Genomic DNA, 26,964 nt, shown 5'->3' on the forward strand with positions numbered 1-26,964 from the left:
CCCTGCTAAGATGATCATCTGAGCCAGGATTGATTAAACCAGCTTATCACATGAATAACTGGCTGGTCCAGGTTTTTTGAACTAGCCACAGGGCTGTTTGAAACTGAAGCTGAAACAAGCAAGTCTCTTGCTTGGCTGTCTCTCTCTCTCACTTTCTCCCAAGCCACCGGACCCATGGAAGACACATAAACGTCAAGAGAGAAAAGGCTCCTACATCGGAACAAGTTGAAGTGTGAACTGGGCCCCAATAAATTGCAAAACTTACCGGCAACCAAAGACTCCACATTGAACTTAAAGGACTGTAACTACCAGATAGTGCTTCAAAATTTTCCCCTTTATTCCTTCTTCTTTGTCTCTATCTGCGTGTGTGTTTATCGTGTATGCATGCTAGCGTGGTTGCGTTACATATTTGTAGTTGTTAACCATATTAGAGATAAAGATCAATAAACTTCTACCTTTCTTGTTCAAGTCTAAAGAAACCTGTTTGATTTCTATGGCTTACAATTGGAGCAGTGAACAAGGATATACTGAGGGAGGAGCTAAAAATACAGTGTTTAAAAATTAAACCCTGTGTGTGTTAGACTAGAGTCCTGACAGTGATCATTTTATATTTTTTATATAAATACCGTATATTTTATAATAATTAATCACTCAGGATCTTCCTGGTCTCTGCATCTCAGCTGCTCACTGGATAAACTTGCAGCAGGTATTTCAACCTGTAAAGCAGGAGTCTAGGTAATGTATAATGATATTTTCTGAGCCTCCGGCAATTGCTGTGTTTATTTTAAGCAATACAGTACTGGTACAGTGTAGCACAACCTGTCTGGGCATAACGCCATGGGTTTCTGTTTAACTCATGACCAAACAATCACTGACTTCATGGCTCCAATCTTCATCTTCTTAAACAACCTTTCAAATTACAGTTTTTGTTGCTTTTCTGCACAAACTGAAGAAGTGACAAACAGATTCGGAATCGGAAGGTAAGTAAAGTGAACATTCCGGTGGTCGGGCTCGGTTTGGGTCGGACTCGGGTCGGGTCAGGCGCGGGAAAAAATGGAAGGACTCAGGCCGGGTTGGGCTCGGGTCTGATGTGGTTCTGTCGGGTTCAAATCGGGTTCTTGTTTTCCAGACCTGAGCAGGCCTTTAACTTACTGTCCAATGACACATTTACGAAAACACTAATTTAAAGCAAATCCACAGGCTAAATTGCTCTTAGAACACCTACTATGTCAGTAAGCCATAATATTCGGCTTCCCTAGTTTAAAGGAAGTATGATCGCTGCCCTTATGGCTCAGTGAATAGATGTCCCATGATGTGTGGTACTGGTGCTGAGCCATACAGACCAGGAAGGCCTAGGCTTTATTCTCAACTGGGATGTTATGACTGAATTCAGCACTGCTGGATTAATGAGAGGAAAAATCAGCCATGGTTCCCACTTTCAGAAGACATGTCTTTTCCTCATCAAAAAGCATTTATAATCTTAATATTTAAAACATTACTAAATTGCACAAAAAAAAATGATTGCTAGACACTGGAAAGTATGCTTTTGAGGGGACAGGACAGACCTCAACTGTAATGTTGGATAAACTCGGATTGTTTTCACTGGAACGACGGAGGTGGAGGGGCGACATGATAGAGGTTTACAAAGTTATGAGCGGCATGGACAGAGTGGATCGTCAGAAGCTTTTTCCCAGGGTGGAAGAGTGAGTTACTAGGGGACATAGGTTTAAGGTGCGAGGGGCAAAGTTTAGAGGGGATGTGCGAGGCATGTTCTTTACACAGAGGGTGGTGAGTGTCTGGAACTTGCTGCCGGGAGAGGTGGTGGAAGCAGGTACAATAGCGACGTTTAAGAGGCATCTCGACAAATACATGAACAGGATGGGAATAGAGGGATACGGTCCCCAGAAATGCAGAAGGTTTTAGTTTAGGCAGGCATCAAGATCGGCGCAGGCTTGGAGGGCCGAATGGCCTGTTCCTGTGCTGTATTGTTCTTTGTTCTTTGTCGGGGGTGACCCCACGTCTGTTGACCTCCTATCTCCATTCAGGCTTGCTTGGTCCGTCAGGAGGAACTCTTTTTGCCGTTGCTGGGGAAGAGAACCTCCTGCCTTTCTCTTGCAGCCTGGAGGAGAATCTGGAGGCAGGTATCACTAAACCGTGGGGCTACTCTTTTTCTTGCCTCGGCCATCCTGTGGGGTTCACCTCGGAGAGTGGGGTGGGGGGGGGTGGAGCAGTGGTGGGTGTGGGGGGTCCAGAGTCCCTGCAGCACCGGTCTCAGTTGTGAAGAGCTAATGAGGCCAAGGCAGCAATGCAAGCAGGACTGGCAGGGCTTTCAATATGCTGCCAGCACCTGCTCCGGAGTCATCCTTCGCTATATTCAGTATCTCGCATCGTGTGATTGGCCAGGCTCCTGCCTCCATTATGCAAGTGGCCGCGTGATCGCGGTGGGCCAGCTGCTCATGTGATGGGCGGGAATGACGCCCACTTCCGGGTCCGCTGCCGGGACCCACAATGGCCTCAGTAAATTCAGCCCTCAGTCTGACACTTTAAAGAGGATGGAGGAAAGCCTTGCGTTGGTCATTCAGCACCACATGGAAATGCAGCAAAATGCTCTCCAGCTCTTGGCTGGCAGGGAAGTGTGAGTGGGCCATGAGAAGGAAGATGGAGAAACAGGGCATAGCAGTGGGGACTCTGCTGAAAGTGTTCCCACTCCTCCTCCCCTTGCCCCCCTCAGTAAGAGCCCCACATTATGTCCCGATGGCTGAGGCAGTCCCTGCATAGGTGCAGGTGGGGCATTGGCGGGGCCCTCACAGGCTCCAAAACCCAGAGCAGTCAGAGAAGGGGAATGAGCAGCCTGCCTCCAGCTATGCTGAGGCCACAGGGGCTTCACTACAGAGTGACAGGAAAAGGAAGAGAAAGGCCTTGTAGTTTCTCAAGGTAAATTAACTGGGTGTTTAAAAGTTCGTTAAAGTGTCACTTTTATTGTCCATGCTCACGCACTATAAACTTTATTTCAACGAAGTGATTCTTGACAACCTAGCAGCCTGCTGACGTCATCAGTGTGTGCCAAGATACGCATGTGCGCAGCTACATTTTGCCAGGACTAAGTTGTGCATGCGCAGGATGATGCCATCGTGCATCCGTGCCTGGTTCACCTTCGCGCATGCGCGATAAAGCGTCATCGGGTATCCAGCCCCCCACGCGGCTGGAGGTAACATGTGAAATTGGAGATTTTGAGGCTGGAGTTCAATACCCGCCACTTGTTCCCACCCCACGAGTCGCTTTCCCCTCTCGGCAACTCGCTCCAGGCCTCGACGTTTCCTCCCCTCAGCCACTTGCTCCAGACCTCGTTGCTGCCCCCCGCTCCCCTGGCCGATTGTTCCTCACTTCGTGCCACCCCGCCCTCCGGCCGCTCGCTCCCCACTTCCCCGGTGCCACCCACCCCCAAACCCCCAGCCGCTAGCTCTAGGCCGCGCCGCTTCCCTCCTCTTGGTCGGTCGCTCCTACATTGCTCCGTCCCCCTTGCGGCCCACATTGCTTCTGCGGGCGGCGCATGGAGACTGATCAAACGTGGGAGCAAGTGGCTGAGAGGAGGGAAGCACGCGGCCTAGAGCCAGTGGCTGGAGGGGACGGGGAGCGACCGAAGAGCAGGGTGGCGCGAGCAGGGAACAATCGGCCAAGGGAGTAGAGGCAGGGAGCAGCGAGCTCCGGAGCGAGCGGCCAGTAGGGCAGGAGGTAGTAGCTGCCTTTGGGTGAAATCAGTCCTGGTTAGTCATATAAAATGTGGATAATGAACTGGCAGCACATTTTATACTCTGTCCAATTTTCGATCGGGCTAACAATTCACTATCTTCCAATGGAAATTCAATCATAAAATTCCTTTTGTATTTAATAAGATAACTGGAATATTAAATTGATATGAGGATTACAGTTAGTATCCTATAACTACATACTAGTATATTACTGGGCTTCCATCCAACTTAATGTAAAGCTTGTTTGCTAGAACGATCTAGCCATAAGCATTTCCTGTGATAAATTGAGCAGCGCCATCTTTAATCCTGGCAGCTGTCTAAACATCGCAGACACTGACGTTCCAGTTGAAGAGCCTGCATTTGTGCATGTGCAAGTACTGCACCACCTAGTGATTGCATTGTCAGCAAACACAGCCTTATTTCAAAGCTCCATTGTCCAGTCAACCCCATTGTCGTCTCTTGCCTGACAAGTGGCCTTCAGTCTTGAGCAAAAAAGTATGACGAGAGTAGAAGACCAGCAATGGGTATTAGTGAGAGGGAGGGATTGTTGACAGTGAGAATGCTTTGTGCTGGGGGCTATCGAGGGAGGGGGCACAGTAGATTCAGCATTGGTATGTCCAATGGCTGCAGTGCTTCAGATTAACTGAAGTGTGCCTGAATGAGTTTGTTTCAGGTATCTTTGCAGCTAGGTTTGTGGCTGCAGGTACCCTGACCATATCAGGCTCCTCCTCTTCCTCCTGCCACTCCTCCTCCTCTGGAGATGCATAGTGGGCATCACCTTCCTCCTCCTGCCGCTCCAATCCCCTCTTCTGTCCTATTTTGTACAAGGTGCAGTAGACCACTATCATTCTTGACACTTTTTATTGTGCATACTAAAGGGCACCTCCAGTTCTGTCCAGGCACCTGAATCACATCTTCTGGATCTCAATGGTCTTCTCAAATGACCACTCTTTAGTGTTGATGTGGCTTTAATTGTACCTTTTCTGTGCGTCAGTGGTGGGGCTTCTCACAGGTGTCATCAGAGGGTAGCCCTTGACTCCAAGGAACCAACTGCTGTCTCTGCTTGGAGGTGCAAATATCTATGGGAGACTTGACTAGTACAGGATAATATATTACTGGGCACCACCTGGTCCACTTGGATGGAGGTCTTAGATTAGATTAGATTAGAGATACAGCACTGAAACAGGCCCTTCGGCCCACCGAGTCTGTGCCGAACATCAACCACCCATTTATACTAATCCTACACTAATCCCATATTCCTACCAAACATCCCCACCTGTTCTTATATTTCCCTACCACCTACCTATACCAGTGACAATTTATAATGGCCAATTTACCTATCAACCTGCAAGTCTTTTGGCTTGTGGGAGGAAACCGGAGCACCCGGAGAAAACCCACACAGACACAGGGAGAACTTGCAAACTCCACACAGGCAGTACCCGGAATCGAACCCGGGTCCCAGGAGCTGTGAAGCTGCGGTGCTAACCACTGCGCCACTGTGCCGCCCCTTGTTGCAGGATACTGAAAATGTCAGCAATGACCTGCCATAAAAGTGTGAGCCTCCTGAGGCATCATGGCAGCTTCCTGGGTATCGTGCAGATATGCATGAAAACCTTTTGGTGGTTACATACCAGCTGAACATTGACGGAATGAAATCCCTTCCAATTGACAAAGACTGCTGATTGATCTGAGGGCACCTTGATTACCACATGTGTGCAGTCTATGACTCCCTGTTCCTGTGAGAATCCATCCAGAGCAGCAAATCTGAGCACCCTCTCATTCTGACTGACCTCATCAGTATTGAAGTGAAAGTAAGTGGCAGCCTTGGCGAACATGGCATTGTCATCTGGGAGATACACTTGTGGACAGCAGATTGTGAGATTCTGCAGAAGCTACTGGAAGATCCCAGGACGTAGATGGAGGCAAAGAAAGTCAGGGCTGTGGTGACCTTGATGGCCACTGGTAATGCATGCCCACCTGGTCCACTTGGATGGAGGTCTTGTTGCAGGATACTGAAAATGTCAGCAATGACCTGCCATAAAAGTCTGAGCTTCCTGAGGCACTATTGCTGAGTCATGTCCAGAAGACTCACCTGTATACCCTTTATTGGGGGGATCACATTTTGTGAGCTGGAGTTGTGTGTTCATCCTCTTTGCCATGTGAAGTGGCAGGTGGCTGAGGAGAAAGCAGTTGCTGCTTCTGCTGGTGTTGCTTCTTTTTTTGTATTCATTCATGGGATGTGAGCATCGCTGGCGGGCAAAGCCAGCATTTGTTGTCCAAGCCCAATTGCCCTTGAAAAGGTGGTGTTGAGACGCCTCCTTGTACCTCTGTAGTCTTTGTGGTGTTGGTACACTCACAGTGCTGTTAGGAAGGGAGTTCCAAGATTTTGACCCAGTGACAGTAAAGGAACGCTGATATAGTTCCTAGTCAGGATGGTGTGCGACTTGGAAGGGAACTTGCAGGTGGTGATGTTTCCATGCATCTGCTGCCATTGTTCTTCTAGGTGGTAGAAGTCGCAGGTTTGGAAGGTGGTGTTGCAGGAGCCATGGTGAGTTGTTGCAGTGTATCTGGTATATGGTACACACTGCTGCCACCATGCACCGGTGGTGGTGGTGAATGTTTAAAGTGGTGGACGGGATGCCATTCAAGCAGGCTGCTTTGTCCTGGATGGTGTCAAGCTTCTAGAGCACTGTTGAAACTGCACTCATCCAGGCAAGTAGAGAGTATTCCATCATACTCCTGACTTGTGCCTTGTAGATGGTGGACAGGCATTGGGAATTCCCAGCCTCTGAATTGCTCTTATAGCCACTGTAGTTCCATGGCTGGTGCAGTTAAGTTTCTGGTTAATGGTAACCCCCAGGATGTTGATGGTGGGGGATTCAGCAAAGGTAAGGCCGTTGAACATCAAGGGGAGATGGTTAGCTCCTGTCTTGTTGGATATGGTCATTGCCTGGCATTTGTGTGGTGTGAATGTTACTTGCCACTTATCAGCCCAAGCCTGAATGTTGCCCAGTCTTGTTGCATGCTAGCACGGACTGCTTCTGTATTTGAGGAGTTTCAAATTTTACTAAGCACTGTGGAACCATCAGAAAACATCCCCACCTCTGACCTTACATCGGAGAGAAGGTCATTGATGAAGCAGCTGAAGATGGTTGGGTCTAGGACACTATCCTGCAGAACTCCTGCAGCGATGTCCTGTGGCTGAGATGTTTGGCATCGAACAACCACAACCATCTTTGTTTCTGTTAGGTGTGACTTCAACCAGTGGAGGATTTTCTCCTAATTTCTATTGACTTCAATTTTGCTGGGGCTCCTTGATGCTATCCTTGGTCAAATGCTACCTTGATGTCAAGGGCATTCACTCATCTCACCTCTGGAATGCAGCTCATTTGTCGTATTTGGACCAAGGCGATAATAAGGTCTGGAGCCAAGTGGCCCTGGCAGAGCCCAAACTGATCAACAGTGAGCAGGTTATAGCTGAGTAAGTGCCACTTGATAGCACTGTCAATGACCCCTTCCATCACTTTTCTGATGAGTGAGAGTAGACTGATGGGACAGTAATTGGCCAGACTGTTTTTTGTGGACAGGACATAGCTGGGCATTTTTCCACATTGTTGGGGAGATGCCAGTGTTGTAGCTCTACTGGAACAGCTTGGCCAGTGGCATTGAATTGGGGTGGCACAGTCGCGCAGTGGTTAGCACCGCAGCCTCACAGCTCCAGCGACCCGGGTTCAATTCTGGGTACTGTCTGTGTGGAGTTTGCAAGTTCTCCCTGTGTCTGCGTGGGTTTCCTCCGGGTGCTCCGGTTTCCTCCCACAGCCAAAAGACTTGCAGGTTGATAGGTAAATTGGCAATTATAAATTGCCCCTAGTATAGGTAGGTGGTCGGGGAATATAGGGACAGATGACAGGTGAGGATGTGGTAGGAATATGGGATCAGTGTAGGATTAGTATAAATGGGTGGTTAATGGTCGGCACAGACTCGGTGGGCCGAAGGGCCTGTTTCAGTGCTGTATCTCTAAATCTAAAAATCTGAATATCTAGTTCTGGAACACATGTTTTCAGTACTCGAGCCAGGATGTTGTCAGGGTCCAGTATGTTCTAGAGCCAACCAGACAGCAGTCTATACTAGACCTGGTATTGTGGAACGAGGTAGGTTTAATTAATGACCTCATAGATAAGGCACCCCTAGGTAGCAACAATCATAATTATTGAATTTTACAGTCAGTTTGAGGGAGAGAAGAGTGGGTCCAAGACCAGTAATTTAAACTTAAGTAAGGGCAATTATGAGGGCATGAAAGCAGAGCTAGTAAAGTGAACTGGCAAATTAGATTAAGGGATAATTCATAGAGATGTAGTGCAGACATTTAAGGGGATATTTCGGAATACACAGAATAGATACATTTCAATGAGAAAGAAAAATTCCAAGGGTGGGACCTGCCATCCGTGGTTAATTAAAACAGTTAAAGATAGTATCAAAGTTAATGAAAAAGCCTATAATTGCGCAAAGATATATGGCAGATCAGAAGATTGGACAGAATATAAAAAACAGCAAAGAATGACTAAAAGATTGATAAGGAAGGTAAAACCAGAGTACGAGAGAAAGCTAGCTAGAAATACAAAGAAAGATAGTAAGAGTTTCTATAGATATTTAAAAAAGAAAAGAGTTAACAAAGTGAGGTCTTATAGAAAGTGAATCTGGGGAATTAATAATGGATAATAAGGAGATGGCAGATGAATTGAACAGGTATTTTGCATCGGTCTTTACTATAGTGGATACAATTAACATCTCAGATTTAGCTGCAAGTCAGGAAATGGAAGGGAGGGAGGAACTCAAGAAAATTACAATCACCAGGGAAGTGGTACTGAACAAATTGTTGGAGCTGCGGGCTGACAAGTCCCCAGGTCCTGATGGACTTCATCCGAGGGTGTTAAAAGAAGTGGCTAGTGAGATAGTTAATGCGTTGGTTTTAATTTTCCAAAATTCTTTAGATTTGGGGAAGGTTCCATTAGATGGGAAAATAGCCAATGTGACTCCGTTATTCAAAAAGAGGAGACAGAAAGCAGGAAACTACAGGCCATTTAGCTTAACATTTGTCATAGGGAAAATGTTAGAAGCTATTATTAAAGACGTTATGGCAGGGTATTTAGAAAAATTCAAGGTAATCAGGCAGAGACAACATGGTTTTGTGAAAGGGAATTCATGTTTAACCAATTTATCGGAGTTCTTTGAGTTCTTTACATGTGCTGTGGATAAAGGGAAACCGGTGGATGTATTGGACTTAGATTTCCAGAAGGCATTTGGTAAAGTGCCACATCAAAGGTTATTGCAGAAAATAAAAGCTCATGGTGTAGGGGGTAATATATTGGTGAGGATAGAAGAATGGCTAGTTAACAGGAAACAGAGAGTAGGCATAAATGGGTCATTTTCTGGTTGGCAAAATGTAATGAGTGGTGTGCCACAGGGATCTGTGCTGGGGCCTCAACTTTTTACAATTTATATAAATGACTTAGATGAAGGGAAATTTGCTGATGACACAAAGATAGGTAGGAAAGTACGTTGTGAAGAGAACACAAGGAGGCTACAAAGGGATATAGATAGGTTCGGTGAGCGGGCAAAGACCTGGCAAATGGAGTAGAATGTGGAAAAATGTGAAATTGTTCATTTTGGCAGGAAAAAAAAAGAACCATATTATCTAAATAGTCAGCGATTGTAGAGCTCTGAGATGCAGAGGGATCTGGGTGTCCTCGTGCATGAATCGCAAAAGGTTAGCATGCAGGTACAGCACGTAATTAAGAAAACTAATCGAATGTTATTGTTTATCACGAGGGGAATTGAATACAAAAGTAGGGAGGTTATGCACTATACAGGGCATTGGTGAGAGCACATCTGGAGTACTGTGTACAGTATTGGTCTCCTTATTTAAGGAAGGATGTAAATGTGTTGGAAGCAGTTCAGAGAAGGTTTACTAGACTAATACCTGGAATGGGCAGGCTATCTTATGAGGAAAGATTGGACAGGCTAGGCTTGTATCCGCTGGAATTTAGAAGAGTAAGAGGCGACTTGATTGAAACATATAAGATCCTGAGGGGTCTTGACAGGTGGATGTGGAAAGGATATTTCCCCTTGTGCGAGAATCTAGAACTAGGGTTCACTGTTTAAAAATAAGGGGTCGCCCATTTAAGACAGAGATGAGGAGAAATGTTTTCTCTCAGAGGGTCGTGAGTCTTTGGAACTCTCTTCCTTAAAAGGCGATGGAAGCAGAGTCTTTGAATAATTTTAAGGCAGGGGAGATAGATTCTTGATAAGCAAGGAAGTGAAAGGTTATCAGGGCAGGTGGGAATGTGGAGTAATCAGTTCAGCCATGAACTTATTGAATGGCGGAGCAGGCTCGAAGGGGCGAATGGTCTACTCCTGCTCCTAATTCATATGCTCGTATGTTCATATGTATGGCCCATTGCTTTTGCTGTATCTAGTGCCTTCAGTCGTTTCTTGATATCATGTGGAGTAAATCGAATTGGCTGAAGACTGGGGACCTCAGGATGAGGCCGAGATGGTCCATCTACTTGGTACTTTTGGCTGAAGACTGCTGCGAATGCTTGAGCCTTGTCTCTTGCACTAACATGCTGGTCTCCACTATCATCGAATATGGGATGTTTGTGAAGCCTCCCCGTCCAGTTAGCTGTTTAATTGTCTACCACCATTCCTGCTGTTAGTGGTGTTGTTGGTGCTGTTTCCCTTGTTCTTCTTCAGAGATGCAAGTTAGAGTTGCATAAGCTGCTCCCATGTTGCTGTGTAGGCTGCAGTTAAGAAATACAAATCAAAGGCAAAAAAAACTCCAAGGTAGCAGAAATGACCTCCAAAGTCTTGGAAATAACCTCAAAAGCAGTAAAAACACAGGTTAAGAACAAATCCTGTGAGCAAAAGCTTTTCACCTCGCCAAAGATGTGGCTGTCAGATCTCAGTATTTAAAGGCTTTCCAACCTGTCCATTGCTCAGCCCCATCATTCCCCATTGTCCTCCTGCCTGGTTCAACTTGCCGAGTTTCAGACAGTCCAGGAAACTTTGTGCACTGGTAGTTAAAGCTAGAATTCAAGAGTAAAGATACAGTCAATTGGCTTTTAGCATAAGTTAATCACAGACCTGCCTGTCCCATGGGGGTTTCCCAAGCACTAACAAATGCACACGATTTAAATGCGGAAGTTGGCAGGTTCCTGCCAGCTTCCCGACACACCAGCGTTTTCTGCTTCTTTAAATGCCAAAGCACCAACATTCGTCCATCCTAACAGGTTAAAACTTCCCCCATAATAACTGTATTAATGAAAGGAGGCCATAGCTTGGTTCTAATTTCATTACTCGATACTTACTTAAGTGGAGGACCTCATTTGTGTAAAAACGGTTTGTGTGTCATGGCTGACAAGAGGTTAACTTTTGATATCCATAGTTTAGAAATTCCTACATGTATATGATAATTATATTGTAATTAAATTAAAATAGAAAATTTAGTAGTATTGAGTTTGCAGCCCACCCCGATGTCGGGGGTTGTAGTGGGGGTAGGAAATGCTTCTGGCAGAGGCCCACTACGGGCCTCGATGCCAGGGAGGCCCGGCCCAATATTGCCGGCGAGGCTTGTGGCGGCTCCTCCCGCCACTCACCGATGGAAGGCAAATTAACAAATGCAAAATAATGTTAATGACAGAATAAATAACCTATCCACTTCCACCACCCATTCCAGAGCAATATTGCTGCCGTTGGCCGGTACTCCCGCGCCTTCAGATACCCGTCCGGCGATCCGAGGCAGAACATTGGTGGGTGGGGGAAGCAGGTAAGTTTTTCAGTGTGGGGTGGGGGGAATAGGGTCAAACTCATCTGATTAGTGTAGGGGATGGTGGGAATGGGTAAAGTTCACAGTTTATAAACTGTGGCGGGGGCGGGGAATGGTCAGGTGCACAAGGTAAGGTTGGGGAGAGGGCAAAGAATTAATTCTATGGTTATGGGGGTGGGGGAAGTGGGAGAGGGGTTGGAAACATTTATTTAATGTTTTTGAATCAAATTTAAATCACTATATCTTTGAATATTTAAATTAAATGAAAGGGCTCGAAATCCTTTAAAAATGGCATCAGTGCCTGTGCAAAGGCTGCTGACATCATTGTCAATAATGGACCACCCGCCCCCTCCATGTCATTGTGGGGGGAAGGCGGGGAGGGGGCAACCCGCGACGCCCATTCAAATGAGCCGCCCCGTTCAATTTCGCACCGGCTCTGCGACATGCGGTCTGCACAGGTAGACCGCCATTGTTTACAACCGCCACCGAATGCAGTCCTGATTCTTTCAGATTATGGCCAGGATTTTATGTGGCCCCCTGAGGCACAGTTGGAGGTGGAGGAGCACAGAGTATTGCAACGGGTGGCGGGGGAAGAGGGCCCGTCGCCAAGCAATCTTCCATGGGGCCAGATAGGCCGGTGATGGCCTTCCCACACAGAGGTCAATTGAGGCCCTGAAGTGGCCTATTAACAGCCAATTAAGGGCCTCTTCCTGCCACCATTGTAGAACATGGCGCCCTCCCTGTGGGCTTGGGAGTGGTTCCCTCCTATGTGGGAAATCTGTGACCCATGGAGGAACCCCACTTTACCCAGCGAGACCACTCCTCCCCCTGGACTGCACGACCACCCCACAACCGCCCTTGCCGCACCTTCTGGACTGGCCCTGGTGACCCCGTCTCACTTACCTGTGGTCCGGGGTTCCAGCGCCGGGCCTGTGTCCAAGGTCTCTGCACTACCAGCAGTGGTTGCCACTCCTGGTGGCGCTGCCGATACTGCTGATCTGCTGGCCCTATGATTGGCCGGCGGCTCTTGGAGGCGGGATCCCCATCTTTAAAGGGACAGGGATCCCAGCTCCTGAAACTTAGATTTAAAAATGCAGGAGGATCGCTCCGGGTCAGGCAGTGGGGAGAGGGGGGTGCATGAAATAGCAGAAGCAGGTTTTCCCCCATCTTTTCGGCCTGGCACCAGGCGCCCCCGTCTCCTACACAAAAGGCAGCCCCACATATCTGTTTTCACCAATCATTGTTTGCCAGGTTTGAAAGAATTAGAAACATAGAAAATAGGAACAGGAGTAGGCCATTCGGCCCATTGGGCCTGCTCCATCATTCAAAAAAGATCATGGCTGATCATCTAATTCAGTACTCTGTTCTCGCTTTCTCCCCATATCCCTTGATCTCTTTGGTATTAATAAATATATCTATCTCCTTCTTGAATATATTTAATGACTTGGCCTCCACTGCCTTCTGCGGTAGAGAATTCCACAGATTCACCACCCTTTGAGTGAAGAAATTTCTCCTCATCACAGTTCTAAATGGCATACCCCATAGCCTGAGACTGTGACCCCCGGTTCTGGACTCCCCAGCCAGCAGGAACATCCTCCCTGCATCTAGCCTGTCTAGTCCTGTTAGAATTTTATAGGTTTCTATGAAATCCCCTCCCATTCTTCTAAACTCTAGTGAATATAGGCCCAGTCGATCCAATCTCTCCTCATGCGTCAATCCTGCCATCCCAGGAATCAGCCTAGTAAATTTTCTTTGCACTCTCTCCATGGCAAGAACATACTTCCTCAGATAATGAGGCCAAAACTGCACACAATATTCCAGATGTGGTCTCACCAAGACCCTGCATAACTGCAGTAAGACATCCTTGCTCTTGTACTCAAATCCTCTTGCAATCAAGGCCAACATACCATTTGCCTTCCGAACTGCTTGCTGCACCTGAATGCTTGCTTTCTGCGACTGGTGTACAAGGACACCCAGGTTACGTTGCACCTCCCCCTTCCCAATCTATCACCATTCAGATAGTAATCTGCCTTTCTGTTTTTACAACCAAAATGGATAACCTCACATTTATCCACATTATACTGTATCTGCCATGCATTTGCCCATTCACTCAACTTGTCCAAATCACATTGGAGCCTCTTTGCATCCTCCTCACAGCTCACAGTCCCCCCCAGCTTTGTGTCGTCTGCAAACTTGGAAATGTTACATTTAGTTCCCTCACCCAAGTCATTAATATATATTGTAAATAGCTGGGTCCCAAGCACTGATCCCTGTGGTACCCCACTAGTCACTGCCTGCCACCCGGAAAAGGACCCGTTTATTCCTACTCTCTGTTTCCTGTCTGTCAACCAATTCTCAATCCATGCCAGTATATTACCCCCAATCCCATGTGCTTTAATTTTGCACACTAACCTCTTATCAAAAGAGGGACCTTATCAAAAGCCTTCTTATTACATTTCTCCAAAATAAAGCACAGTCCAATATTTATTAGAGTGCTCCTGAAATGAATTCTGAAGACCTTGCACTGTAAAATTCTAAAATAATGCTCAAAGAAGTTAATCCATGCTGCCTTTACTGTGAATGGAACATTTTCAGATTTTGGTGTGAAATATGTTGTTAATTTACACATCAAGATTCAAATTTGCCAGAAGATTGGAGAGTTTAACTCTCGTGACAAATTTCATTTGACATCTGGAACCTATGAGCACTTAAAAAAAAATGTCTATTTAATCTGCTATCTGACAACTACCAGAAGGTTAATAATGTGACAGAAACAGTAGTGTGAAAAAAAATCCTACTGAGACTAGATTAAATCACTTACACCAAAGGTGCTTTGTTTCTCTGCAGTTAAGATTCCCTAGAAAGTTTGAGAGAACTCTAACACCAGTGCTTGCTGTGACTGTACCAAATTTCTTTATTGAGCCTGAATGTTCTTCAAAGGCGATTGAACAAAATGTATGTTGTCTTTTAAAGTAATCATTCTGCTCTGCTGTCCTTGATGTGTCACAGCCAATGTTGGTACTATGCAGGTTTCCTGCAATCATCTTAGATATGTGGGTTCTGTTTGCTGGAATGGCCCAGATTATCTTACTGCCATCCCATCCTCATCAGAGTTCAGCTTCTTTTGTGTGTTATTGATCTGCACTTTCTAACAAAGTAAATGACTTGAATGTTCCATGAAGACAACAGCATGAGTTACATTGCGACACCAAATGGTGAAGTGATGACTAGCAAAATATTTTAACATCACTGGCATTGCATTTAGTTGTAACAACATTCAGGATTTCTCACTGACAAGCTGCTCTTCCAGTGTCTTCATTTGGGATAAGCAAACTAGACTTAGCTTTTGTTTGAGAACAACCCTAGCTCATCAAGCAAGAAACTAAGAGTAGCCTTTGAAATGCTCTATGTCATCACAGTGAGGAGCCTGCCAAGCTGACCTTGATGCTGGCTTCTGCATATTCCAAGTGGTGCTCTCATCCTTAGCTGGGTCATTTGAATGCCATTGCTACTGAAAACGGCTCATTCCAAAGATCATTTATACACCTCAAAATGGCTGATGGAAACTGTCAAAGTTCCTTCTCCATGTCCATTGATACCTATAATGCTCTACAATCCTGGAGTCGATCTTGCCATCTTATCTGGTTCAGTGACTGTGCAGAGCAAGTGATTGAAAAGTGAAGTCACCTTGGTTGTTGTAGGTGAGAATATCAGTTTCTGGCTAAAAATACTTTAAAATAGGAATGTTCATAATTCTGTGCCAAAGAATTATGAATGACAGTGGAATCTTTGCTTATTTCCATTGCAGATATGAGCAGGTTCAATGGATATTTACATTTCATTTACATGAATGAAGCAATATATCATCTACTGTCACCTTCGCCAGGACTCTGCTCCAAAAGTATTGGATTTTCCTGGGTTCCATAATATACCCTAAATGATGAGGCCGATCACCAATTCAAATGAGGAAGTCTCGTGATATTGAAACACAAAGATGAACAGAGCTTGGATATAAATATTGTGACATTCTTCTGCATTTTACCTCATTTAGTTCATATTAAGGAGATAGTTATTTGTCACAGCATTTTTCTTAAGGTATTAAGAAATTGTTTATAGTATTTACAATATTACACAATGAAACATTATAATATTTATGCATAAAATAATGTACAGTGATGGAATTTATAATGTATTGATATCATCCAATCACAAATTTTTTGTGACTCAGTTTATTATTTTATTCAAACAGCATGCATTATTAAAGCTGGGCAGCACATGACAAGCCTTGAAATCAGGTAAGATATTAGCATAGAAAGGCTTAAAGTAGTCACTATTTTAACTGAGACATGAATCCATATGAAATAAATTAGCTAACATCTCCACTAAAATAACAGACAAATAAATTTCAGACAACCATGCTAACCACTCCGAAACTACTATTTAAGAGAGCAATTTGAAGACCGTAGGGCTTAAAATTCCTTTAGGCCCTCATTCAGGCCTGAAATGGGCACTGCACATGAAGTGAGCGCTCCTACTGGGAGATCCGAAGCTGGTCATAGGTTGGACCTTGGGCCTTTGGCCTCATTTATATTAATTGGGCGTGTTGCCAGCACCTATCGTGCTTCCAGACAGTTCATCCATTTGGACAGTGGGTCAACATGTAGCAGGGAGGCGATTGAGATATTGTACTTCTGCCCCTCCAGGCTCCACAGCAACAATTTAAAAGATTTTTTTTAAAGAACTTACTTTTTGTTGCTAGCCCCAGTGGCTGCACCACTCTGTGAAATCCAATTTCCCCAAGGGGACCTAAAACAGGTCCCTTATTTGCATATTTAAGAGATTAATCTGTGTATTAGGTAGCCACTAGGGATACATGAAAAATGGCCTGATCCAATCATGGCCTCAATATCTTTTAAGCATCCTTTGGACATGGGGGATTTTTCAGAAATGTACACAGTGTGCCCGCTTTACTTGTGCAAAATGGGTGTATTGAGGTCCAATTTCCACCTCATCGTGTTTGATGCTATATTAAATTATGGTAAAGCAGACTGGTGTTGGCTTGTCCAAGAACTCAACCTTGTCCAAAACTAATGTGACCATACTGTTTTTCATAAAAGGAGCCTGCATTCTGTTGGCACTTTATTCCTTTTATATTATCAAGCAATGTCTGAAGTGTTTGCAACAGTAAAACTGAAAAGGGTAAAAAGTGCAAACAAACCACAGAGGTTCATTTCTAGAGGAGTGGAATCCAAAAGGAAAGCAGTTACGTCAAACTTACATAGAATCTTGTTTGACCCAAAGCTACAGTATTGTGGAGTTCTGGGCTCCAAATTAGAAACAGGATATAGAAACACCAGGGAAAGTGCAAAAAAGAATTACAAGGATAATACCAGAACTGAGAGGGTACAACTATTAGGAAAGACTGAACTTGGCAGGGGTCTTTTATCTCAAAAAGGGAAGAATGAGAAGTTTTTAAAATTATGAAGGGGTTCAATAGTGTAGTCATAGAGATGTGTCCACTTATGGAGCCCAAAATTAGTGGTCATGAATGTAAGACAGTTACTAATAAATCCAATAGGTTATTCAGGAGAAACTTCTTTACCCAGAGAATGGTTAGAATGTTCAATTTGTTACTAAATGGATTAGTTGAGGTGAATAGCATTGAGGAATTTACAGGGAAGCTATGTATGTACATGACGGAGAAAGCAACTGAAGGATAGGTTGATAATTTGAGATGAAGTAAGGTGGGAGAAGGCCCATGTGAAGTATAAGCACCTGAATAGACCTGTTGGATCGGATGGCCTGTTTCTGCACTGTAAAATTCTATGTAATCTATACAGGATGCTGAAATAATTCAAGGAGTTGTGAAAATTCAAAAATATGAAATGTTTATATAGTTTATGCAATATCTAAAATGCAAAGGTTACATCAGAGTGTAGGTAGAGTTAACTGGAATCTACAGCTGAAAATATTTTGGCAGTGAACAGGAAGTTTTCAGTCACTTTTGTCTCTTTCCCTTTATTTCACCATAGGATCTGTTTATTATGGACATCTCTATACCAATTATATTGTGCTACTCTGTACAGCCACCAGGACATACAAGCAAAGAGAAAAGAGAATATTAGGCAATTGTTTCAGAATTCCCTCCCTTCTCTTGGAATAGAATGTTATCCAGAAGGATCTTTTTTTGAATTTCCAGTCAATTTGTGAATCACCCATATGGTGTTTTGAGTGCACTGTCCAAGCATATTACACACATCCCAAATAAGTCAAAAGCAGTTTTTCTGAAGTAGTAAGTTAACTTCAAGACACTCATATTCTGATGGTGCTGATTCTATGGAATGTTATTCACTGTGATGATACAGACTTTATCCTTTACATTACATATCACATTCCCACAAATAATCTGGTCACCCTTCTTTCTTTCCCAGACCATTTAATATGAACACAGGCTTTGTTATTGACTTTTTTTTTAGATCAGGAAGTTAGACATGTTTTGACAAAATGATCTATTGATTATGAGGCCATTTTTGTGGCCTCTCTCAAAATAAATCAATTATCTCTAAATGAGGCATTCTCTTAATGTTAAGCAATTACTGACCACTACAACCCCTATAAAGAAGAGTCACAACAATCGGACAGCACAGTGCCCGCAAGACAGCAAACAGTGTTTATAGTAATTCCTTTCAGCTGTCAGAGGCAGGAAGTCTCCAAAAGGGCCATTCACTCTCAGGGGTGAAGGGCTTTGATAATGCAGCGTGCTTTCTGCCCAGTGTAGCAAGGTCAGGCGAACACAAAAAGAGCAGCGATTAAAGAAATACAATATTAGTAAAGTGTAGCAAAACTTTCAAAGAATTTTTTGACATTATGATTCCATTTCAGAAGCTCCTTGGGCTATTTATGTTAGATATATGGTGAAGGATAACTCATTTAGCAATGGCATTCCAGAGAACTTTTTGAAGTCTGCTGCTAGAGAAAAGCTAGACACTATTAAAAGAAAACAGCACTGATCTCGGACAGATAAATGACTTAATTAAATTTTCATTAACTAAGCAGTCAATTTAATTAAATATCCTTTATTCTTAAGAGGTCGGAAGATTCTCTTCCTCACATTTGTGATTTGGTGACCATAGCAGTACAGGAGTATTAGTACAATGTGAAAAAACAATATTGTCTGATTTTGTGATACAATATGATTTGTAAGCATATAAAATATTTAAAGTTGAAAGCAAATAGCACATTTTTGAACACATTTATGGTACATATGCCATTTCCAGAATTCAAGTGGGTGCAGTGCACTACAGGAATTTCTCCCACTGTGACCTGACTGGGGTTACTGTTGGGGGTCATCAGATCCCATTGGGCTTTTAACAGTTAAGCTGCAGAACCTAAAAGCGTTTGTAAAATTCAAAAAATGCAAAATCTAGTTAGAAACATAGGAATTGCTATACGAGAAAAGACCAAGGTCCATTTAGTCTATATGTACGATACAATGATAATGAAGTTAATTACTTTTTGGAAGTTTATATTTGGCACTAGAGCTCTTATATAGGTGCACGTCCCAAAATTTAGTACTGTTTAAAGGAAGGTTCTCTATCTATCTTAATAGCTGAGTGGGAAAATGCATCATGTGCAATAGTACAAATCAGGAAGATCCCACATTCAATTTCTGGTTTGTGTTAAGTTAGTTAATCTCAGCTGGGGCAACAGTTCAAACAATACAGCTGGCATGTGTCCCTGGGCTAGTTGGGAAATGGGAGAAAATGGGGTAGAGAAAAAAGGATTTCTTCATGAATTGGCCTCACGGGCACAAATGCTGTTATTGAAATGGTTTGAATGTGTGCTCTATTCTTCAGTATTGCTCTTACTGTGATAACTGTAGCATTTCCAATAAATTAAAAAAGACATTTTTTGAAATATTCACCTTATGTTGGCACATCCACCATTTTGAGTGTACGAGGGAGAAATGACAGCATAGATTACACCATCACACCTGGGGCATAATTTTGTCTTTGGGTGATAATATAAAATGGGCAATATCAATTCAGCTGCCAGTTCTACATCTCTGAAGTCAATACAAATGAAAATTGGGAGAAATGTATAACTGGTGACTGAATTGATATTGCCCGGATTGTATTATCACCCAAAATCTAAATTACCCCCAAGATGTGCAGCCAACACTGCACAAATCAAGGAGTGCTTTTCTAGATTGTGTCAGGATTGGAAAATCATAGTGGCCCATTTTTTTTTTTCAAATTAATGTCTTGACCCTGATTTAAAGCTCTTTCCAGGACTTGGCAAATAGGAATATCATTCAATATTTAAACTGGTATCATCTTAGAGCAAGGAAGAAATGCTTCATTAATATAATGATGTATGTGTAAAAGAGTTTGCACCATGGACGCTTTTCTTTTTTTCGTTTTACTCTCTCTATTTTTCTCATCAATTTTCTTCTCTTCCTACTTTTTTCTGAAATATCACATCCCAATTCTCAACAATGATAACATTTCCTTAAATTAAGAGCAAAATGGCAGAAATGCCTTGATTCTTGGTGAAATAAATTGATAATCCAAGGCTGTGTAATTCAAATAAAAAAATGATTTTTACACAACTGAGAGTTTATTATTTTATTGTTGAAATAAAAGTGGGAATACAGTAAAAACATACTTTCGGGATCATAATCTCCCTGATACTAAAGACATGATTTTAACTTGTGGTGGAAATCTGATGAATGGGTGAGGTGGGGGAAGTTGGAGGATGGGGAGGAGGCAAACTGCTGTTGGCGTGAGGCCAAGAACATTTTAGCTACTAGGCGTCATCAACATTTAAAGGACAGGGTGCACTCCATATCTTCATGCAGCTTCAGGCAGTCCTCCCTGATTTGTGCAATTTTCAGCAGGTTTCCCAACTGTACTTGAAGTAGAGATGGACCTGCTAAACCTGGTAGCACTTTTCACTCAACAACTTTGGAAGACTTGTTGGCTGCAGAGATGAGGCGATGGGTTGCTCTCCACTTTCCTGATGCTTACTTAGAGATCCTAGTGGAAGAAGTGAGGGACAAGAGGAATTGGCCCTGGACAGAGGTGGCTGATAGTGCCGGGGCCAACACTATCATTCCCAGGACCTGGGTCCAATGTTCCAAGAGGTTTAATGACCTCACAAAAGCAGCACAAGTGAGTACAGCTCTTCAATTCTCCATCTCTCTCACCAGAACCTAACAATACACCTCTCAATCTCTTTTACAACTAGTATCTGCACTTCATCATATCCTTCACCATTTAATAAGAAGGGTACTCCAAAACATCTCCCTTGCTTATTTCAAGCACACTCACTTCTTTCATTCCTTTCTTCTCACCAAACACTCTCACCATTCTTTTCTCACATATAAACAATAGTGCAAACACCAACTATTCCCACGAATGTTTCCTCGCTTCCTTTTACATTCATCATGTCCCCATTCTCAATCCATCTTGCTTCTTCTACACCTCTCACCACATCCACTAGCGCAGCCACACACATCTACACTCAGCTCTCCACGCATACTCACTAACTCTCACCCAGCCGGATTTTATTCCGGCAACAAGGGTGCTGAGGATGGGGCAGAAGGCAGGGGGCGCACCAGTCTCGGCCCTCCATCGGACCCCTGTTGCAATTTAACTGTGGGCAGCTAATTAACTGCTGGCCGCCAGGGACACCATCGCTTTAAGGAATGAGTTTCTGCCTCCAGAGCTGTCGGCCAATTGGAGGGTCGCAGCTCTGCAATACCGCAGCGCCACCTACAGCAGAGGCCAGTGCCAGTACTGCAGTAGTAGAGGTCGGAAATTTTCTTTAAAGCAAAACATTATGGGTTGAACACTTTGGTGTGAAATGTACACAGGGCATTTATTATGTTTGGCATTAAATTCATCACCTTTATCATATTTGGCACTTTGGTCTCCAGTGTGGTTTAACACCAGCTTCTGTACCTACAGTGTCAGAACGTCACTGATATAGGAATTGTCTGAATAGTATGAATGTTCTTTATTGCATGATGTAGTGGGCTGAATTTTTCCAGCTCACTGCCGACCTCAGCGATGAGCTGCAAAAACACGGGGCGCTTGCGGGAGATGTACGCTGCGGAGCCACCGCGTTATTTAGCATGGCAGCTCATTTACATGGTCCGACCGCCCCTGATGACGTTAGGGGGCGGGCGCTCCGTCCCTGGCAATGATGTCCGGCGCCACCACGCAGGTGCCGGCGCCATTTTTAAAGGGCTTCCAGCCCTTCAGTTCGATTTACATTTTTAAAGTTGCAGAACATGAAAAATTAAATTGACAATTTTATTAACAGTTCCAATCCCCTCTCCCACCACCCCCACAATGGTGAAAACTTTATTAGTTGCCCACTCCCCCCACAAAAAACTAATCTTCTGATCCCGACCTTTCCCCTCTGAACTTTATTCACTTTCACCTTCAACCCTTTCCCGCCATCCCCTCCACCAATCGCAAGCGTTTTCCCCGCTCCCCCCGCCCCCCCCCCCCGCCCTGAAAACAACTCCTCCCCTCTCCCAACCAGTGTTCCACCTCGAATCTCCAATCGGAGATCCAAAAGCACAGGGGTTCCAGCAACCGGCCGGAATATCGGAGCAGGATGACTGTCGTGACGAGGTAACATTTATTAATTAACATTTATTTCCATATTTAAATGGGATTCCTGTCGCCAAGTGGCAGGGAGGCTGCCACGAGGCCTCACAGCCGCCAGTAATTTAGGGTGGGGCCTTTCCGATGTCGAGACCTGTGGAGTACCTCTCCCGAAAGTATTTTCTGAGCCCCCCCCACCACCACGGCCCCCAATGTCGGGGAGCTGGTAAAATCCAGCCCAGTGAATGGGAAAGAAAGTAACAGGGACTGTTATGGAGAGGGGATAAGTTCTCAGGGCAGGGATGTAAAATGCACAGCTGAATTGCTGACCTATGAGATTACCCGCTGCATCTCTGGCTGCAAGCTGCTGATGTGGTCCTCTTTCTTCTGCTGCTTCCTTTGAGCAGTCCTATTGTGCTGTCCAAAGGGATCCTGGTTGTACTCTGGCTTCAACTGGAACTGCGCTGCTCAAGCAAGGTGGGATTGTGCAGGGTTGTTATCAGCCAGTCCTGCAGGGTATATCTCTTGTTTCCCAGGAGCCACCTTGTCACACTCCTTCCAGGGGCAAATAGTCAGGGTACAATTGTGTGTCTGAGTATAAAAGCATCGTGGAAGCTCCCTGAGTTCAAATGCTGTGATACAGAATCCATTTCCTGCCCGTACACTTATTTCACATGTCCTTGAGTTTTTCCAGCCACCTCTTTCACTCCTTACCATCTTTAGAAAGATTGAAGAATACATTTGAGCTACTTGCAATCTTTGGAAAGGCTGAAAACAATTTTTAGCCACTTACACCTTAAAATGGTTGCAAATCTTTGCATTTTGATTGCAGCCACTTAAGAAATGAAGAGCGTTCAGTTTCCTCTCCTCTCTTTATATTTGGTGAACTCTCAGCACCAGGTCCAATATAAGCTAAAATTTTGTGGCGCATAAGTGATCAAGGCCAGCCTTGGGAAATCCAGTAAGTTTAGTCCAGTGTAATTTCAACAAGTATTAAGCTCATTGCACTTCCGGATGTTAATTTGAAGCAGGCCCATTGGATTGCCAGTGGTTTTATGCATGGAATAAGCAAAATGTGGTGATAACATTTTCAATACTTAGAATTTCCAATAAGTGATGCAGCCTGTGAGGTGGTGAAAGACTGGCACATATTAGGAGAATGTATCAGTAATCAGCATGCCCTGAAGAACCTTCTGTCAGCACCATCCCTGACATAAGCACGAGAGCACACCTTACATAGTTCACATTCAGTCTTGGTATAACTAATAGTCTACAATTTCTAATGGTGAAAGGTGGCTGTTGTGTGATTGCCTTTAAGAGCATTGTACGTTTAAGATCTTAGTATGCTCATGATCTAAGTGCCAGGATGTAGTCATGTGACTGCATGCCAGTGTCACTCCGTAACTGTAACAACAAGAGGCAAGTTCTGTAATAGTTAGCTCTGTACTACATAAAGTAACCTCCCTTATGTAAAAGTGTAAAGAGGATGGTAATATGCGACTTATATCGACTGTGAGTCTGGAAGTTTCCAGTAGCATATAAATTATGTACTAAATTGACAGTCACAGGCAATGCAGTCCTGGCTGTGCTGCGATGTCTGAGTCTTCATTCCACAAGGCCACAGATCTCTCTGACAACCTCCTTGGTAAAATACAGCCTCCTCATGCACTGATCTTGGGTCATGTGAATGTAGGAGTAATGCTGACTTAAGACCCAAGGCCGTTAGGGCATCATGCTGAGAGCCCTCTTCGACCTCCTGTCCCTCTCTCCTCCAGCATTTGATGCTGCTCTGACTGGCCTCACGTCCTCCTCCAGCAAAATGCCCATGACCAAGCACTCCATTTCTCCTGGTGACTCCTATAAGATGCTCATTAAGGTAGAGTAGCACAGCACTGCCTCTATTTAGGTGAAATCCTGAGAGAAGTTCTGCGGAAAATGTTCATTGAATGTTGGTGAAGTTTTGTCAAAGTGTTCCAGAAAATTTCCCAAGGTGTCATAAAAGTCCTCATCAAATGCAGTGTAGTCAGTCAATCTCAATCAGCAAGTGAACATTGAAATCTGAGCATGGCTTTCAGTAGTGCTCGAAATCCTCAGCAACAATTGTTTAGCTGGCCAATGTTAGGAGGGGTCATTAAATGAAGTACTTTCCAGCAAAATCACATGCACCCTCTTTAATGAGCACCAGTGGACAATCTAATTGTCAATCAGTCGCTTAATGATCTTCCAGGTGGCCGTTACCAGCATGCTCTTCAAATCCTTTACCATGATGGTGTATTGCGCTAAACACGGGCTAAACTAGCATTAGAGCTTAAGACCCCATTTTAACCATTTCGGAGGCTCTTTAGCACCTGAAGTAGCCAGGGAAAATTGCCTCCTCTTGTGATCCAGTGAACATCAGCTAAGAGTCACCTTTTATGCTGTTCAGGAGCTCTCAAGTCACCAATCCTACTAGGTTTTGCTGACGGGTCTGAGACTGGGCAGGGGATCCATGTATTGGAGTTAAAATGCAGTAGGGCCTGGTATAAAATCAACAGAGTGCAACATTGACTTTTTAATTTGGACTCCATTTGACTAGGGTGGGTGCATGACGTGCAGCCAAAAACTGGTGGAGGACAGGACTGTGTGGGAACAGATGCTGGGAGCCCACATATGCAATTTTAACCTCTCATCCACCCTGTCCACATCAGGTGGGCTGGGTTAAAATTGGGCCTTATGTTTCTAACAATGGCTATGGTGTCAGAGGAAGGCAGCAAGCAGAAGCCAAGTGCTTTCCTGTAGGTTTGAAAGAAAACTTGGGAGGCAAGATCAATTACCATGATCTCTCTTGCATGAATCTTAGTCGCCTAAAGGAGGGCAGAGTTTTAGTAACTATTCACTTCCTTAGCTGAGGAGTGGAGATTGGGGAAAAAAACAGAATGTAACATATGACAGTCTTGCCAACATTTTATGCCCTGTAATTTGAGAAAGATTTTTAATAATTATAATTCACTATAACTCTTGGGAGGCAGGAGGTGAATGGGAGGATCATGAGTGTGGGCCAACGTGGCCTGCAATAGTTCTGTGGAGCCAGGTGGAGCAATCCTAGCTCCATATCAAGGTGTCTGCCGAAGGAACTGGAAGAATGGAGCAGAGCGTGCCAGTACATATTCCACTCAGTACCTGACCAATTTTGGAGAGTGGTCATTGACAGGCATAAAACTTTTCATTAGCATTTGCAATGGACCTAACAACTGTTCAAGGCAGACATCAAGGACAACTGAACATCAGCCAAACCAATATGACATCAAATGTATTTCAGGCACTTTTGGGGCATGCGACAGAGCCTTGAAAAATTGAACCTTTTGCCCCTATTCATAACCAAGAAATGAATGAAACAATGTCCAGTTTTGTTCCCTTGTATTTAACCAATTTCTTCTGCTAAATATTGTACCACACTATTGAACAGGTGGTAAGTGATGTGGGTGGCTTCCAATTTTCACCTCCCAACTGACCACAGTCGTGTTTTGTTAAAATTGGTGTGTTAGTCCCTGAATGCTTTTAGGGCCAAATAAACAAACAAATGCCAAGTTTTCTCATAGTTAATAAAAGATAACTATTTTTAAAAACAATTTCCAAAATGGTTGCAACCTTCACCCACTCACACATTCACATACACACATGCATACACAAGAATAGAAAGAAAGAGAGAAAAAGTTAGGATGCACTTTACAGTCCAAGGTGATATAGGAGTTTGTGGTTTACAGAATATTGCTGAGTCTTCTGAGCAGGAAAGTCTTTTTTTTAAAGGTGCAGGCCTGGATGTTTGTAGTCTTGAACTTGCTGAGGTGTTGTAGAATTCTAGTGATTAAATCTCAGCCCAAAGTTGATGGTGTGAATTTGGTTTACCTTCACTGAGACTCTCTGTCTAAGTCACTTTGTAATTTCTCTGCTGTAGTGGTTGTTCAGTTTTTGTTCAGCATGGTTCTTCTGCTTAGCTGAATCTCTCTCACAGCCTCTAGCTAGAAACTGGCTTTCTGTTGTCTTGGCTTGATCTCCCCTCTCTCACCAGAGGGCTACATTTTTAAGGTAAAAATCCGTCACATTTGAGTTTCTGTTAGCTGACATATGGCACTCTCCCCTGGTGTGACCACACAATGTACCAGGATATGGAAACCATAACTATCCATTAATGTCTGAATGGGGACCATTCTGTTATAATGGTGCAACTTCACTCCTATTCATTTTGGTTTGGGCTGTAAGTCAGTCTGTCTTTAGAACCTTTTGTTATTTCATTCATGTAGATAGGGGTCATCAATATGCAATGCTGCTCCTTTCAATTCTCCCCAGAGCTATTTCAGATGAGATTAACAGGTTTCATCCTCAAGAGACGGAGGTATGTATTTCCAGTACAGGAGGGGGAACATGACCGCCAATCCATTTTGTCTGTGGTTCATGTTCTTGTCGTTCAGTTTAACAGTTGATTTGTTATTTTCATAATTCTTCCAATTCATTGGTTATTTCATCACAGCTCCTTCCAAGCATGACAATATTGATAACTTAAAAGTACTGTCATGAAGGTGCTTCCATTTTCTTTTGAGGACTTGTGTTTTAAATACTGTGGAAAATACCTGAGAAGATGCCTAGAGTTGTTTTTCTAAAGAACCACTGGAAGGACACTTGGGACTTTGTTTTAAAAAAACACTGGAAGAGCCAATGAAGAGCTAAATAATCATAAGGAGCCTTGCTGGCTATTGGAGTTGTTTACAGAGAAGCCACATGTTGGGGTTTATGG

General features: G+C 43.9%; 1 protein-coding gene across 20 annotated transcripts in view; it reads right to left on the reverse strand.

Annotated features, from left to right (window-relative positions):
- Nucleotides 1-26,964, reverse strand: part of LOC137345926 (histone deacetylase 9-like) — a 1,063,883-nt gene that overhangs the window by 213,998 nt on the left and 822,921 nt on the right. The window contains exon 17 of one of the 20 annotated variants that reach the window (XM_068009313.1): nucleotides 10,706-10,834. The exons of the other annotated variants lie outside the window; for them this stretch is intronic. Within the exon in view, the coding sequence (XP_067865414.1) occupies nucleotides 10,829-10,834 (6 nt within the window). The 3' untranslated portion in view covers nucleotides 10,706-10,828. Of the gene's footprint in view, nucleotides 1-10,705; nucleotides 10,835-26,964 lie in introns of those variants that run through there. 20 annotated transcript variants of the gene reach the window in all.

The sequence above is a fragment of the Heterodontus francisci genome, chromosome 2 (genome assembly GCF_036365525.1).
Source record: "Heterodontus francisci isolate sHetFra1 chromosome 2, sHetFra1.hap1, whole genome shotgun sequence".
Lineage (NCBI taxonomy): Eukaryota > Metazoa > Chordata > Chondrichthyes > Heterodontiformes > Heterodontidae > Heterodontus > Heterodontus francisci.